Below are 15,632 nucleotides of genomic sequence, written 5' to 3' on the forward strand. Positions count from 1 at the left end.
ATTCCTAGAAAAACTTAACAAAATTGAAACAAGAAAGGAAAATCTGAATAGTCTTACAATGATTTTAAAATTTGAAAACTCCAGGCACATGGTAGATTCTACCAAATATGTAAAGGGGAAAAAAATCACAACAATCTTAAATAAAACCTTTCAGAGAAAAGAAAATCTTTAGGTAATACATTTCTCAAGTTATTTTTTAAATTGTATTTTAAGAGAATTTCCAAAAGGCAGTACTTCCCTACTCATTTGATTAGGTTAGCATGACCCTGACATTAAGAACTGTAAAATAACTTGTAGATAAATAAGGTTGGTTTATTTATTAATTAACTCACGAAACTAAATTAAATAAGTATATTCATTGACACAAGTTACAATTTAAACACGTGTTTTCATTGTAAAATGTTATTTACTGTTTATAGGTCAAATCATGTGCCTCTTTGCTTTCCAAACACTGTTGCTGCTGAATGCTGTTGGAGAAAGCATGTAGAGTAATGCTATTACAAGTTATTATTTTCAACCTCAGCAGAATCCACAAACTGCTAATAAAATGTTTCACAAGCCTGAGCAGCTTTCCATTCTCACTGTCAACTTTTGTGGCTCTTCCATATCTGCCTACTCCTATCCTGCCTTCTACCAAACTTGCTGCTCTCCCTGACTTTGTGATATAACATTCTCTGCCTCCTGCCTACTCTGGCCACTCTAGACTTCTTTCTAGTTCTCAAAAATGTACACTGGAAAAGAATTGTACATATGTATATATAATTTAGATAAATGTATTAAAATAAATACTGAAAACATTTCATTGCCAGAAATCACATCCTTGCAATCAACTTAAAAAGTGCATTCCTCTAAAAGAAACAGAATTAGAATATATGTAGAAGGCGCTATGACATGCAGCTTCTTCCCAGGCAAAATCTACAGTTCTGCACTAATAACTGGAGCGTCTCCATACCGTGAGAAGACTCTGAGCACAGCAGCTCAGTGACATCGGGAGTGCTGCTGCTCCGGAAGATCTGCTGCTGCGGCTCCGCCACCAGGCAGCCAGAGTCGACTGCAGGCGCATTTTCTGACTGTTGACATTCTTCTACTTCTGTGGGCATTAACACAAAACATGCAGGGATGTATTTCAATATTTAAAAAAATAAGTTCACCACTTAAGACAACTGATTCTGAAAATGTAGTTTTATATATACTTATTTTCACAATAATTGTACAGTAAGATAATCTTTCTTCATTTACATCACGAAGTTTCCTATACTTGTTAACAGTAATATTCCACTCCAAAAATACATTTTTCTTTTAAGTTCTACAAAGTATTTTATTTTTTAATTTAAGTGAAGAAAAAAATTAAAAGAAAAAGCCAGAGAAATGGTTGGAATTTCTGGGGTGGGCACGCCCAGGAAAGGGAGATCTGGGAGCTACCCGGAACGGCTCATTTACATTGAAGGGGAGTAAAAAGTAGCACGTGCACGTGCATGCCCACACCACACACAAACACATTCTAAAGGAAGATAAAAGGAAGCATGGGAATCTCGAATATATTGTTCTTTTTAATGGATATATGAACAACTGCCCCAAATAAAATACTATAATTATTTAATTGCTTATATCACCAAGTGCAATGTTCAATTAACCATTAAAGTACCAAAACCCACCAGCCTTTTTAGAGAATCAGTACATACATGACATAAAACAGAAAACCACAGATGAGTACTGCCCACTGGATAATCTCAGCTAGCATGATTGCAGACTATATTCCCTTAGATAATGAAATCCCTCCTAGCTCATTTCTAAACTTTACGTTTCATTTTAACCCCCAAAGACAACCCAAGGTACTGGAAGATCACACCACCCTCTCTCTCTCTAGAATCTCAGCTTTGAAGTTACGTCATCTTTTGCGTAGGTTATTGTAAGAACCTCCTAACTAGTCACTGTCCCCCTTTCCTTGCCACCCTCATAACTATCCTCATAACTATCCTCTATGTGGCCCCAGAGAGTTTCCTCTGCAACAAAGATCTGACTGTGCCACTTCTCTCCTGCCGAGGCCCATTATTGTACAGTCTAGCCCATGCTCCTCACAGTGAATACAGGGTTCTTCTTGATCTCGCCCCACAGACTTGACCCACCCACAAGGAGCTTTCACTTACTTTACTCTCCAGCAACCTCGGCCTATTTGGCACCTGTTGCTCTCCTCTCTTCTTGCTCATCCTCTATGCTAACCTCACATCTGTCTTCTTCTCCCTCCTTCCCATACTGCCTGGGCACTGGTCCTATAGAGCTTGCCGTGTGGTTTTGCATGTGAACCCCACCACTGCATCCCTCAGCAGACTCCGCACTACTCATGTAGTCATGAAACTTTACATTCTAATAACACCATATTTTCCAAAATAATTAATTAGCTAAAGTTTTACTTCTTCTAAGAAGAGATTGATCAAAATTCTGTCTGTATTATCTTACCTGGCAGTGTCACTCAATTCCTCGCCTGAAATGAGCCACACTCTGGATAACCCTTTAACCTGAGCCATAAACCAAAGCGCTGGTTCACCCTAAATGAGACGTTGTCATGTAGGAAGATTCCAAATGTGAGATGGGATTTCGACAACGGACTGCTACTTTGTTTATACTATCCAAATAAAAATTCCATTTAAAGTATTGATAAAAATTATAAGACCTCAAAACTATGAAATTTGTGTGATCCTTCACTTATAATTCAGGGTACTGGGTCACAGTCAAAGTTTACATACTGATGGGAAGCTGAATTTAGGGTGTAAGCAAAAGGAAGGCACAGACTCATTAAAACCTCATCCTTCCAGGTTATCTTTACTCTTCTCTGGAATAGCCAGCCAATAATTGTCCAATTTCCCACAGAGAAACAGAAGACTACATACATATTCGTGATCTATGTACACATCCTCAAGCATGAACAAAGCCCTTTTCACAAGTCTACTTCTAGGCTCTTCAGTATTAGGCAACAGAAGCCAGATAATACTACCAGGCCAGCCCCTTCTGGCTATCTTATTTCACTGTTTATTCTAATTATGCAAGACACTGAACCTTCTGGGAAGTGTTTATATTTGTCAATGAACCTACTTGTTAATCCAATATCAGCAGAGGGAGCCCAAGAGCTTCCTAATTCTCTAAAATATAACTGGCAAGTGCTAGTTTTTATGGATAGGGAGAAGAGTAGGTTTTATTCACTTAAACGTGATGCCAAAAACTGGTAGACGTTGGTTCCTGGGCTATAAGCAGAAACAAGAGCTTGGCTAACACTGGCAGCATCTTTTTAAAGATAAAGAATATCGCCATCTGGTGGGATGCAATGCAGCCACAGTACCATGGCTTCCAAATTCAAGGTTCCCAGTGGTTCTCAACAGAACAGACGGACGAAGAGCCTGCCATCACCAGCTGGTCTGCCTCCCCAAAAGGCTTGTCTAATGCAGCTTTAAGGCTTTGTTTTTGTAAAACTGTTGGTAGGGGCTTCCCAGATGGAGAAAGTCCAAGCCTGTAGAAACCACCAGAAGTGGTGAGACCGGGACCAGCCATGATGAGGATGGGAAAGAATATGGGGAATCACAATGTCAAATGTGCTACGAGGGCTGTTGTGCTACTGGTGCCCTCAGCAAGTCCTAAAGTTAACTGTTAGGTGATATAGCATGAAAAGAATTTAGAATTCTTCCTATCCCACAATTTAAACCCAATTTCCTGATTTGTAAGTGTACATTTCTTGGCCTTTTCCCATACTTTGAACTAAGTATATACTCAATATATATTTTGTATAAATGAATAAATGAACACCAAAAACATTTTTTCAATATTGTTCCTTGAAAAAAAAAAAAAAACAATTCTTGAGCTCCCTCTGCTGGCCTTTCATTTGTTAAGAAAGAGCAACTATTCTCCAGTGCTCTCATTCTACAGTGTCAGTTATAGGGGTTACTCTTCATAACAAATGTAAAACCATTTTAACACTGATATGCAAATGTCAAGATATGGGATTAACTGATATTCAAAATAGTTAAAAAGAACAATCTAAGTTATATAAAAATTGCATTAAAAATTCCGGGAGGTCGAATGCATTCTCTGTTTTGAATAGCACTCAATTTGTTTGGCTTACTTCAAAGAGCTAATTTCTACCTCAGTTTCAGTACATCATTCACTTTCTCTCAAGCATAACTAATTCAATAATCCAGACTTTAAACACACTAACTTTCTAGCTTCTTGATAGTGTAAGTTATACAATATCATTACTAAATCATTGCTTTCTAAAGCTCCACACAAAGCACCAGAAAAACGATTAAGTAAGGATTACTTAATTTCATTTTTCCCCAGTAAGACTCGGCATGATTAAATTAAGTGTGTGAAGTCTTTAGAAACTTCTATTTATTCCAGATGTCTGACTATTTTTCAAAACAATTTCCCTCATTCTTTATTTAATCTAAGGCTTCCTTAATCAACCTTTTTAAATGGAGTGAGGCTCATTCTTCAATTACCAAAATTCTGAGTTCCATTTACCACTCATAGAAAGTTGCATAAGCAAAATTAGTAGTAATTTCCTAACTTTAAAAGCATTGTGCACAATATCAACTTGACCCTACAAAAATTACAAGAGATGTAAACCAATTCAGCATCTTGAAGTTTCCCACAAGGTCCAAAAGTGAATCAGCCCAGACTCTGACGAAAGCTTCCTGACAATCGGGAAGTGCTACCTAGAACCAGAGAACCAGATGCAGAAGCTAAGTGAGACTTTCAATTAGGTCCCATTAAATCTCTTTTAGAATGAGAGAAGATCACCAATCTTCTAATTATTACTACTACAGTGTTCCTAAGAGAAAAATAAAATCTACCATCTGCATGGCCTACAGACTGGCAAATATCCCAAAATAAAAGCAGTTAAAATTGCAAAACAGCTGGAAAGAACTGTTCCCACAAAGAAGAAAAAGAGAAATCACTGAAACTGCCAGTTCTACTTCCCACATGATTATGTAGCTATTTATATTAATGGACTACAGGTGGTTGTGACTTTCCCCAAATTCTGCTGCCACCAAATAAAGATCACAAAGGGATCAGAAGGTAAGTAATGTTCTATTGTGTATATTACTAACACAATTTGGTAGGTTGAATAGTCATATAGATTAAAAACAAAAACAAAAAAATGTTAACTTAAATGAAACTAAATTAGCAATCATATTTATTAGTAAAGAACTTGTGGCCAGAAAGTCAACATTAAAAGTGTTTGCATATTATGTATAGGTAGATGTACACCTAGCTAGAGCAAGATATGTCAACATAGTAGGATTTAAATTAGAGCACAAATTTAATAATCTATTGTGTCAAACTGTAGAGAATGTATAATCTAAGACTGAGGACTGATATGCCTTGCTCTTGGGCCCAGTCTCTTGATAAGACAGTCACAAAGGACAATGCCATCACTTTAATAGTAAAGAATAAATGGCATCAGACTAAGGCAGAACTCGCTACGGTAGCTGTCAAATGAAAGAGAAAGAACAGCAGATTGTTCTCAAAGTCACTACACTGCTAAGTCCCTTTAGCCTTTGTGCTATAAAATCAGAAATAAGGATGGCAAAGGCAGGAAAACACAGACCCAGCATGGCCTGCTTCATTTTACTCTTAATCAGGATCTCTCAATCTCAGCATTAATGATATTTTGGGTCACATAATTCTTTGTGGTGCAGGTTGCGCTGTGTATCATAGGATGTTTAGCAGCATTGCTGGCTCCCACCACGGGATGCCAGTGCCACCACCCCAGTTGTGACTATGAAAAATGTCTCTAGACACTGCCAAATGTTCTCTGGGGGGCAAAACTGTCCCCAGTTGAGAATCACTGCTCTAAATCATATCCATATATATGAGAACCAAGAATCTGAGTAAACTAAAATATAATCCTGAATGAGAAAAAAGTTTCCAAAATGAGATTATTAACAAAAAGATAGTTCTTATAAGAACATATTCTGAACAAACTAGTAAAAAACTTAAAACTTCAAACCATAAAAAATTCCTTTTGGGTATCTATCAGCCAAATAAAAAGCAAAAATATTTAAAATATTTTATTAATCATCTTTAGGCAGTAGTATTTTTTTGAAAATCAAATTATCAAGCAGTTAATGGGCAGTTAACTGACTGGTGCCATTTTCCCATGTACCATTTTTACTGTTTTTCACCTTCAGTATTTACTAGAAAAAAAGAGTTTTCTAAGAACCATAGACTTTTAATAAAACTATCTTCTTCTCTCATATTCTATAAATTAAAAAATATTATATTTTATGTATTCCAGGGGAATTAAGCTTTACCTTTTCTTTGCTAAACAATAGTATGACATAATTTAGTACTATAGAAAGCCACAATTAGGCTATTGCCCATATTAAATAAATACTAATTTATAATGCCATCTTTCTGAATATAAAGAACATGAAAACATTTCTCTCTTTAGTTAGAAGATTCAGTTTGTCTTAGAATCATTGAAAAATAAGTAGACTGAGACCTAACTATTCACTGTAGAGCAAAGTAAATTCTTTTGTTTAGGTTTCTATGCCAAAAATCATTTTTGGTGTTTGGAAGTCTTAAGAAACCAGAAAACACACTGTGTGTAAACCACATGTATCCAAACTCAATTTCAACTGGCTGAAGCCAAGGAACAATGTTTGTTTGGAAAATTAATACTTTTTAGTATTTTTTGAACTCAAATCTCAATAATCAGTATACATCTGCATAAACCAATCATTACTTTATACATTATTATGATCTATTAACTCCAAGGAAGCCTTGCTTGCATAATTTTTCCAGTTTATTCATTTTGGGAGAGGCACAGTAAGCATTCTAACATTGACATGCTTTCAAATTTTATGAAAATCTCCTTCCTTTCTTTAGGCACTGTATAGAAGGTACCCTGAGGCAGACATCACTGTTTTCCCCTATTAAAATCTATGGGCCAAAACTCCTCTTATCCTTAACTAGAAATACAAAGATCACTGGTGTCACGGAATCTTTTCTTGACTAAGTGCTACTCAAGGACTTACTACATAGAAACAATTATTAATATTCATTAAAAATAAAGCAAAGTGCAATGCCCAAGCACTCATGCTTAATGTGGGGATTTTAACAAAGGAAGCAAGGCCCAGAGGCGAGCAGAAGCCCAGAGACATTCACAGACACATGAGACAGCATTACAGTACCTGACAGCCTGTGAGAGCAAGAGGAGTAAGAAAGACCAGGTAAGAGAGCGCTCATGGTGTGAAGGAGGAGCGGGACGCTTTTAGTGGCAGGCAAAGCCTCAGAAAGGTGGACACAGTTGCTGATAGACTGGCTTCGCTTAGCTTCCAGGAGAGATAAAGTAATAATTATGTCAGAATAACATCAGGATCTTTCTCTTCTTTATTCTTCTTCTTATTTTTTTTCTGGGCTCTCTTTACATATTTGAAGAAGGTCACTTTAAAGGCAGATGGTACAAAGCACAGTATTTAATCATAGTTTCTAAATACAGCCAACTCTCAGTCATTCTGATGACATGGGAGAATGAAGGGACAATTCACAAGTAATCTTATTTTAGAATGCTTTTATATTTAGGTTTTCCTTGTTTTCTGCTGTGTATCAGATTTGCATTTGGGCTGTTTATTTGAGCAGACATTAAAATCATTTTTCCTGTCTTAAAGGATACAAACAAAAAAACCAGTGAGGGAGTGAAAATACGGTCTAAGATTAAAATTGTTCTATAAATAATAGTTCAAAAATTGGTTTACTGAAAGTTGACTGTATTCAAAAGCAAATCATTTAGCAAATTAATATCCTAAAAGCTTAAGAACACATAAAAGTCAAGTTGAACATTAAAAGATTTGATAAATGGAAAAAAGATAAAAATCTCCATGAAACTCACCCTTTTATATCATGTTTCATGCTTATTAAATCCATATTTTCCTATTATGAACTTTATAGTGTTCTTAAGTTTTCTATATGTTGCTAATCAAATGACCATTTGAGAAAACGGATGGACACAGAAAGAGAATGTGCCTCATGTATATGAAATCATCATCAGTAAAATCAGTTTTATCCTTGAAACAAAAATATAAAGGTTTACTTGCTATTTTATAATCTTTACATGATTTTGACACTAATGAAATGGAACTATAAACAGTAGTGACACATTTGTAAAAGTATAACAAACTTTTTACTTTCCTGTCTTTCCCCCTTCCTTTGGCCATCAGTACTCCTCACTCTAATTCCCATTCTAAAGGACTACCTGCAATGCAATTACACTATCATTCACAGGCATGTAAAATAATATTTAAGTGAAAATGACTTCCATGTAAACATTAAAATGATTTAAAAGATTTGTTCATCCTTCAACGTCAGAGATGTTTTATTTCAGCATTGTTTTAAAAAGTTTTCCTTTAATAAATCAAATAATTGTGTTTTCCCAAAATCACTAGATATTTTAGATATAATTATATAATAATTATTTTGTGTGGAAATTGACTTGTTTTAATCCCTCATTTTATACATCTAAAATTTCAGCATAATTCACACTCAGGGACAAAGTTTTACTTTATAATTCCTTAAGACTCTCCTTGACAGTCCTTTTAAGTTGAAAACTAGTGTATTCTCTGTTAAACTGTCATTTCCCTACCCTGCAATTGTTTATTTTATATCTCCCTCTTGCCATCATGACAAACATTTTCTCAAACTAGGTGTAGTCTGTGGAGCAAATCAAAATAAAATAATCTTAAATTATTCTCTTACTGGGATTGGGGAAAAAGTCACTTTCAAATGGGTCTTCTATAATAAACATCTTAATGCTAAACGTAGCAAAAATTAACTTCATGATCTGCTTGCTCTCTCATTAAAAGATGGCCTCTACACAAACCAAAATCTATCATAAAAACATTCTGGGCCTTTTTGAAGGACAAAAAGGTGAATTATTACACAATGTAAAAATAACAGAACTGAGTAAAATCACTAATATTTAGTTTTTATAGATTAAATTTATAAAACACCATGATATAATAAGTTCTTGAGAGACTACTGCTTTCACAGGCAACAAAAAAGATTCATATTTTATAATCTTTAAAAATATAAAATAAAATAGGAAATACATGCATATGTATCTATACATATATGTAAAATATACAAAGATAATAAATCTAACCAAATCAATAGCTCTCATCTCCATTATATTTTACAGGTTATGGTTTCAAGTGTTTTTAATTTAATTAATCCCATGAAGACCAGGTTTATGGTTTTTAAATGTCATACTCCACAAATACTCTTACATGATTTTGTAAGTTTTTATGTCATGGATTTTCAGACACCTGAGGACACTAACAAACAGAACCTCACTGGCATAAATGTGCCGAGGATTTTCTAAAATGTACTGGTATCTCTACCATGTTGTTGGTCTAAAATATCTGTTGAAAAACTAAGATGCATTCTCTTCTACAGCTGTGTTTTAGCCAAGCAGTAGCATATGAAACATGCCAGGTCTGATAATTTGCTGCTCATTAAAATGTAAGAAAAAAGTTTTAATAAGTGTTTTGAATGATCAGTTTTATTATCATAGTAATTCAAGGGTTGTGAGGGACAGCAGAAAGTCTGAGCAGCTCAGGCAGGATGCTGCCTTTATCATAAACTCTGTTCTGATCCCTTTCTTTTAAAGATCCAGAGATGGAAGAAAGCAGTTTTGGGGTGTTGGGATAAGATAGAAAATCAGTAAATAAGCCTCCCTAAAAGTTGCCTCTTAATCAGGAACAGGGTCTTTCCTCAGGGAAGAGGATGAAGGAAAGCAGGAAGAAGTAGAATAGGAGGTGAATGTAAACAAGGTGATAATTACCAACAAATGCTATAGAAAAAAAGCATGAGACAGTTAGGGTTAAGGTATAATATATTTTCATAAAACTCCAACAGGATTCTAAGTCACCTTTACTAAGCTCTGAAAAATATGTTGTATAAATAAATCTTTGATTTATGACCAGAGGATATTTTGACTTTCTGTGGTCAACATGTTGAATATCAATTATAATTGCATGGTATTATTGATGCAAAAAACTAGAGAAAACTCAGATAAATTTGTTTTAAACTGAACATATGGCCTCAAAAACACTGGGTGGGGGGCTTTATGTGTTCTTATTAAATACTGGATATAAGCTTATCTTTTGAAGATTTCTCTTTTTGTTTTAAGAGAAAAGTGTAGCAAAGCAGTCTGACTAACTGGGGGTTCTTGGTCAAGTTTCTGTTAATTTTAACAGGCTGTAAGGACATCATCTACAGGTATGAAAAGCTCAGTTTTTCAAAGGTGCAAAAATTTAAATGTCTCCATCCAGTCCTGAAAACTAAGTATATTATTATCCTTTTCCTTGCTGGAACAAGTTGCCTGCCACATTCTCTCAAGATTATCATGTCTAACAACAACAATGATGCAACTAGTTGTGTGATAACTAAGAATCTATTTCCTCAAGATTCAAAGAAAATACCTATTTTCTCTTTTTACACAAACATCTCACACAATATTAACATCTCAAGTTCTTTTTCTCACAATGAAGGATTTAGAAATAAATATCAAAAACTACAAAGTTCTAGTATTTAAGTTCTGAGCCAGATTTTAAAACTTTTCCATTTTATTCCTATAAATCCATTTTACATAGCAACTAAACCTTTGGGAAATATCTGAATAAATGCTTACCAGTTGCTTTTTGGCGAACGATATTTCTTGCTTTCTCAACTCCTGGTGCCCCAGATGTGGTGGCACTCCTAAATCGCATTGGCTCAGTCACATCTGGGTGGCTCCGCCAGCTAAGAGAAAAGGATCTCCCCACAGTGGTTCCTTTCTGAGAATCTAGAACACAGCCTGATAAATGATAAAAGAAAAAGAATTTAAAGGCTGAATTTGTTACTATTCATTTCATAGTCTGTTGCTTGGCAAATTTCATACCTACGATTATATATAATCAGCAGTTTCTCTTATTGCAAATTAGGTTCCACTTCCTTATATTGTAACTTAGGAAGTTATCTAAAAATTCCTATTGCTAAAGTATTTTTCAAGCATCTCCAACAGTGTCATTAAAATTATATTTTCATAGTATTCACTCTTATGTAAAAAATTAATATGCTTTCTCAATATAAGCACAATGCAAATGAAGTTATATCACTGTTCCTGGAACACCCCAAAACTACTTTTATAAGCCAGAATATAAGAGACCCTGATTTTAGAACAATATTCCATCATGTAGGCAGCAATCTCTCCATGAATTCCCGAGAGACATTTATGCCTATATATAAGTAGAGTCAGTGGAATGAGCAAGAAAAATGAAAATCTACAAATAATATATCCTATTTTAGTGAAGCTACAAAACAATAAAATATTACAGCTCCGTTATTCAACTTCTCTTCTTTCCTCTCATATTTCTCTGGTCAAATATTTCAATGAGTGGTCAAGGATCCAAAAGAAATACAGGAAATCAGAGAATAAGACACTAAGAGATTTCTGCATTGATATATATGGCCAGTGGCTGCCACTCGTGGCTTGTTTTCATACCCAAGTTCCTCTGAGAGTGTATTTTGTTTCTATAAGTCCAGTGCCTAAAAGGCAAGTATTTCTACAATGAATATTTTAATGTTTTTAGAATTAGAGTAATATAATAAATAAATCAGAAATATGTGCCATGGTCATTAATTAATTAAATTTTTCCTGTATTCCGAAATAGTGTTTTTAATATTGTTTACCTTTTTAAGACAAGCTTATTTTTTTCCATGATTCTATATGTTTGAACAGTGGGAAAGAAGAGAATATTGTGGGGGCTGTTGGAGAGGGGAGATTACAAAAATTTAAAGAGGTAGGGAATGTGCTTAGTTTGAGAAAATCCTTACACCTCCTGTCTCAGCAACTTCCCTCATTCTTAAAGGCAGCCCTAGTCAGGTAGACTCTCTTCTGGGCTAAGAACTAAAGTCTTAGGGAGCCAAGTTCCTGGCTAGGAGATCCTCTTAAATTCCGGGTTGACACAGAGGCCCTCACAGCTGCTACAGAGGACGAGACAGAAGGCCAAGGGCCCAGGCTCTTGGTTTCGTGCCCCTACTTCAATCCCAAATCTTTGGTCTAATATACTTTTTAGGAAGGGCTCCTTACAGCTTCAAATGGCGGGATGGCGGGGGGGAGGATCTGCTGCTAAAATATGTTAGAAAATCACTGCATTAGACAGTCTAAATCTAAACTGGGATTAAACTGTTCCACTGGAATGCTATGTACTTAAACTACTTTGTTTTGGCTTTTTCCTAACTTGCTTTTACTAACTGGTGCTTTGGCAAGCCATTCACAGACTGCAATTACAAGAATGAGTCATGTTAATTACATGTCTCCATGGTTAATTAATCATCATAACTGGTTCACACCTCCCAGTACACATCTTCTTTTGTCTTTTCTCACAGTGACTCTGGGCTTCAACATGTGACTTACTTTGGTAGCAAAACTGAGCAAATAGAAATTTGAAAAGCACTTGAAAATTTGGGCTTGCCCATTATCTACTCCTGGAACCCTAAGCTTTTACACAAACTATCTCAGCTAGAATGCTGGGTGATGAAAGTTACACGGCCCAGCTCACAGCTAGCCAACCCCTAGAAGTAGAGTTGCCTACATGATGATTCCATAGTCTAGCTGACTGCAAAAAAATAAGTGAATCCAGGAGAAAAACTGTCCAACTGAGTCCAATCCAAATGTCAGGACATAACATCATGATCTAAAGAAATGGTCATTAATTTAAGCTACTGTATTTGGGGGTGCTTTGTCACACAGCAAAAGCTAAATGACACAATCTATAATAAGGCTACTGTTGAAGTTGTAGTCTACCACAGCAAGCAATGTACCCTTTATGAGTTGTTGAAGAAATTTCTGCCAGGTTTTAGGACCACAGAAAGCTATGTTTCACTAAGCAAGTGGACCATTTTTACCTTTTGTACATGGTGATTCACTGATGAAGATCAGAGTCAAATCCAAGGTTGTCCCATTCCTACCTCCCTGGCAAGCACATGAGGGAGGGTCTCTGGACTGCATTTTGGCATTTTACCATACTTGTAGCTCAACTCCCCTTCATTTTGCCCCAATGTCTGTATGTCTTTTATCTATTGTATTATATGTATTTCCACGAGCCGCCTCAAATCTTTATATAGTACGTTGGTTGGAGTACAAATGAATTAATCCAAGGACGTGTCACAGCCTTAAAAACAGTAATGAATATAGGGGCTGCCAAAATGTTATCCCCAAAGAAACCTCTACTGAAGTTTTCCACCCTGATCTGACTCTAAGTCTCAAAACTGTTTTCACCAAGAAACATAAAACCAAAATGACTCCCATCTGAGGCAAACAGATTTTTTCCACCTTTCCTAGGGAGGCAGTATGATATGTCTTAATAGTGTGGCATCTTGAATTGGACTTGCTTGGCTTTGATTTATGGCTTTATCACTTCTTAGCTATGTGACCTTGAATGAGTCTGTGGACTCTGTTTTTCAGTTGCTTTGTGATATACAGATAGTAATGTCTACTTCACAGGGACAATGAGGGTGAAGAGAGAGAATACGTACAAAGCACTAGCCATTATTATTATTGTTTTTACTACTACTACTTCCCTTCATCTTCCTTCTTCTTCTACGGCTTCTTCATAAATTCATCATCCTCATTAAATGTACAGAGTGCTATAAGATACAACCTAATGCCACCATTAAGGACACTGCATGGCTGGTTTAGTTTATTATGCAATTTCACGCATTAATTGCTTAGTTGTATAAATACACACTGCTTTCCTGATGTCTCAGACATCTGGTCCTGCTCTCGAAGAGTGGAAATACCTTTGCCTCGTTGTTTCTTTTCCTTTTGTTCACTTAATTTGTCCAGAGGTAGGTTTGTCATCTCAACTCCATAAACAGTTTTCGCAAGCACTGCTGTCAAGGAGTCCATGATGTGGGCCCACTCGTTTATGAGTTCCTCCCATTCTGTGAGGGAGGACAGCACACCAAGGAAGTCATCCCAGAGCTCTCGAGAAATGTACACACAGAGGTTTGCTCGGATCCAAGCCACAATGAGCGTCTAGAACCAACCAAACAAGAGAATTCATCATCTCCTTTGAAAGAAGTATAATTTTTAACAAAATATTTTAAATTACTATTAACAAAATTAATTTTAAAATAAAAAGTGCTTTTGGATATTGTTTTTCTTTTAATTTTTCAAAATTCTGACAACTGCAATCAGGATTTGAGCAACTGCGAAGTTAGTTATCTTTATGAACAAAGCTACTCATTTAAAATTATTCTAGTTCAGTGGCTGGTCCTGGCATAACTGGGTTGGAAGACAAAGCTCTCAGTACAACAACTATTCTGTTTCCTGAGACACTCTTTACAGTAGCTACTTCAAATCTCTTCTTCTGTATGTAAACCTCCAACTCTTGCCTGGATTTTAGCAGATGAACTCACTGCAGACTTCAGAGAAAACAGAACCTATTAAACAAGAATGCCCTCAACCTCTGCCCACAAGACCCACGCATTCACCCAGCTTCTCCTCCACCTGCAGGCTGTAAGTGAAGAGGGGCTTCTGCTCTTCTATACTTGTCTCTACCTCTGCTCTGGATCTCTTCCTCAGACTTTGTTTCCATTAACCCATCCTCTCTTTTATCTCCAATCCATCCTACTTCCCCAGGTCCTCCCATCAGCTTTTAAACATGTTCCAATTCTTCCTCATCCTATTAAAAAAAAAAAAATCAAAAAAGTTCTCTTTAACCAAGATTCCTCCCCCTAGCTAGAGTCCCTTTTCTTCTCTTTTCAAAGCCAAATTTCTTGAAAGAATGTTCCACACTCACTTTACCTGCACCTCATCTCCCAGTCAACCAAGTGCTCTGGCTTTCTTCCTCCTATGCTACTCCATCTTCTGCCTGCGTTTTGGTCTCCATTTTCATGGCTCCAGTTAACATCTGTGTACTGTTTACTTCTCAATCTCCATGTTCAGCCCAGACTGCTTTACTGGTTTCCTGACCTAGGTATCTGCTTACTAGATAGCTCCACTTGCATGTTCTATAGGCACTTATAATACAGCATAATAGTAAAAAGAATTCAATTTCTTCCTTTGAGATTCTTCTAATTCCTCAACCTGGTTTCTCCCGTTCCTTTTTTCTCTTCTCTCCCTTTTGCCTCTTAATTCTTCAGGTCACGACTTGGTTATCACTTCCTTCAAGGTGTCCCTGGACTACCACCCCAACTCCAGCTTCCAGTATGTAGCTCTCAGTTCCCACAGTTCTCAGCATTTCCTCAAATAGAGACTTTATCTCTCCTTTCCAAAAGAGTCTATTCACTTCTCTGTATCCCTCCTCTAGTCTTAGGGCCATAGCACTGGAACTGGTCACATGGGAAACCCTACAAGATAATTATACAGATATTCTGGATATTTCCTTACCTTGAAATTACCCAGTTCCTCATCTCTGCCAAAATATTCCACATCCTTTAAAATTCAAATCAAAATTTATCTCCCTTTAAAGAAGTGCCAAATCCATCTCAGATAAGACTCAGATGCTTTCCTAATCTTAGTAGAGGAATCTTTATATCCAAAACTTGTATAACTTCCCTGATTTGTTGTCAGAGCTAAATGTACTTGTTGA

At 36.1% G+C, this 15,632-nt stretch overlaps 1 protein-coding gene across 5 annotated transcripts in view; it reads right to left on the bottom strand.

Moving 5' to 3' along the window:
- The window catches only part of RALGAPA2 (Ral GTPase activating protein catalytic subunit alpha 2), a 284,872-nt gene that overhangs the window by 170,651 nt on the left and 98,589 nt on the right, over positions 1-15,632 (bottom strand). For 3 of the 5 annotated variants that reach the window (XM_036229723.1, XM_036229724.1, XM_036229722.1), the window contains exons 15-18: positions 13,837-14,074; positions 10,685-10,849; positions 7,188-7,328; positions 953-1,090 (exon numbers count right to left, since the gene is read on the bottom strand). In XM_036229723.1, the coding sequence (XP_036085616.1) occupies positions 953-1,090; positions 7,188-7,328; positions 10,685-10,849; positions 13,837-14,074 (682 nt within the window). The remainder of the gene's footprint in view (positions 1-952; positions 1,091-7,187; positions 7,329-10,684; positions 10,850-13,836; positions 14,075-15,632) is intronic. The other 2 variants (XM_036229721.1, XM_036229725.1) reach the window with 1 other exon arrangement.

The sequence above is a fragment of the Rousettus aegyptiacus genome, unplaced genomic scaffold (assembly GCF_014176215.1).
Source record: "Rousettus aegyptiacus isolate mRouAeg1 unplaced genomic scaffold, mRouAeg1.p scaffold_m13_p_12, whole genome shotgun sequence".
Taxonomy (NCBI): domain Eukaryota; kingdom Metazoa; phylum Chordata; class Mammalia; order Chiroptera; family Pteropodidae; genus Rousettus; species Rousettus aegyptiacus.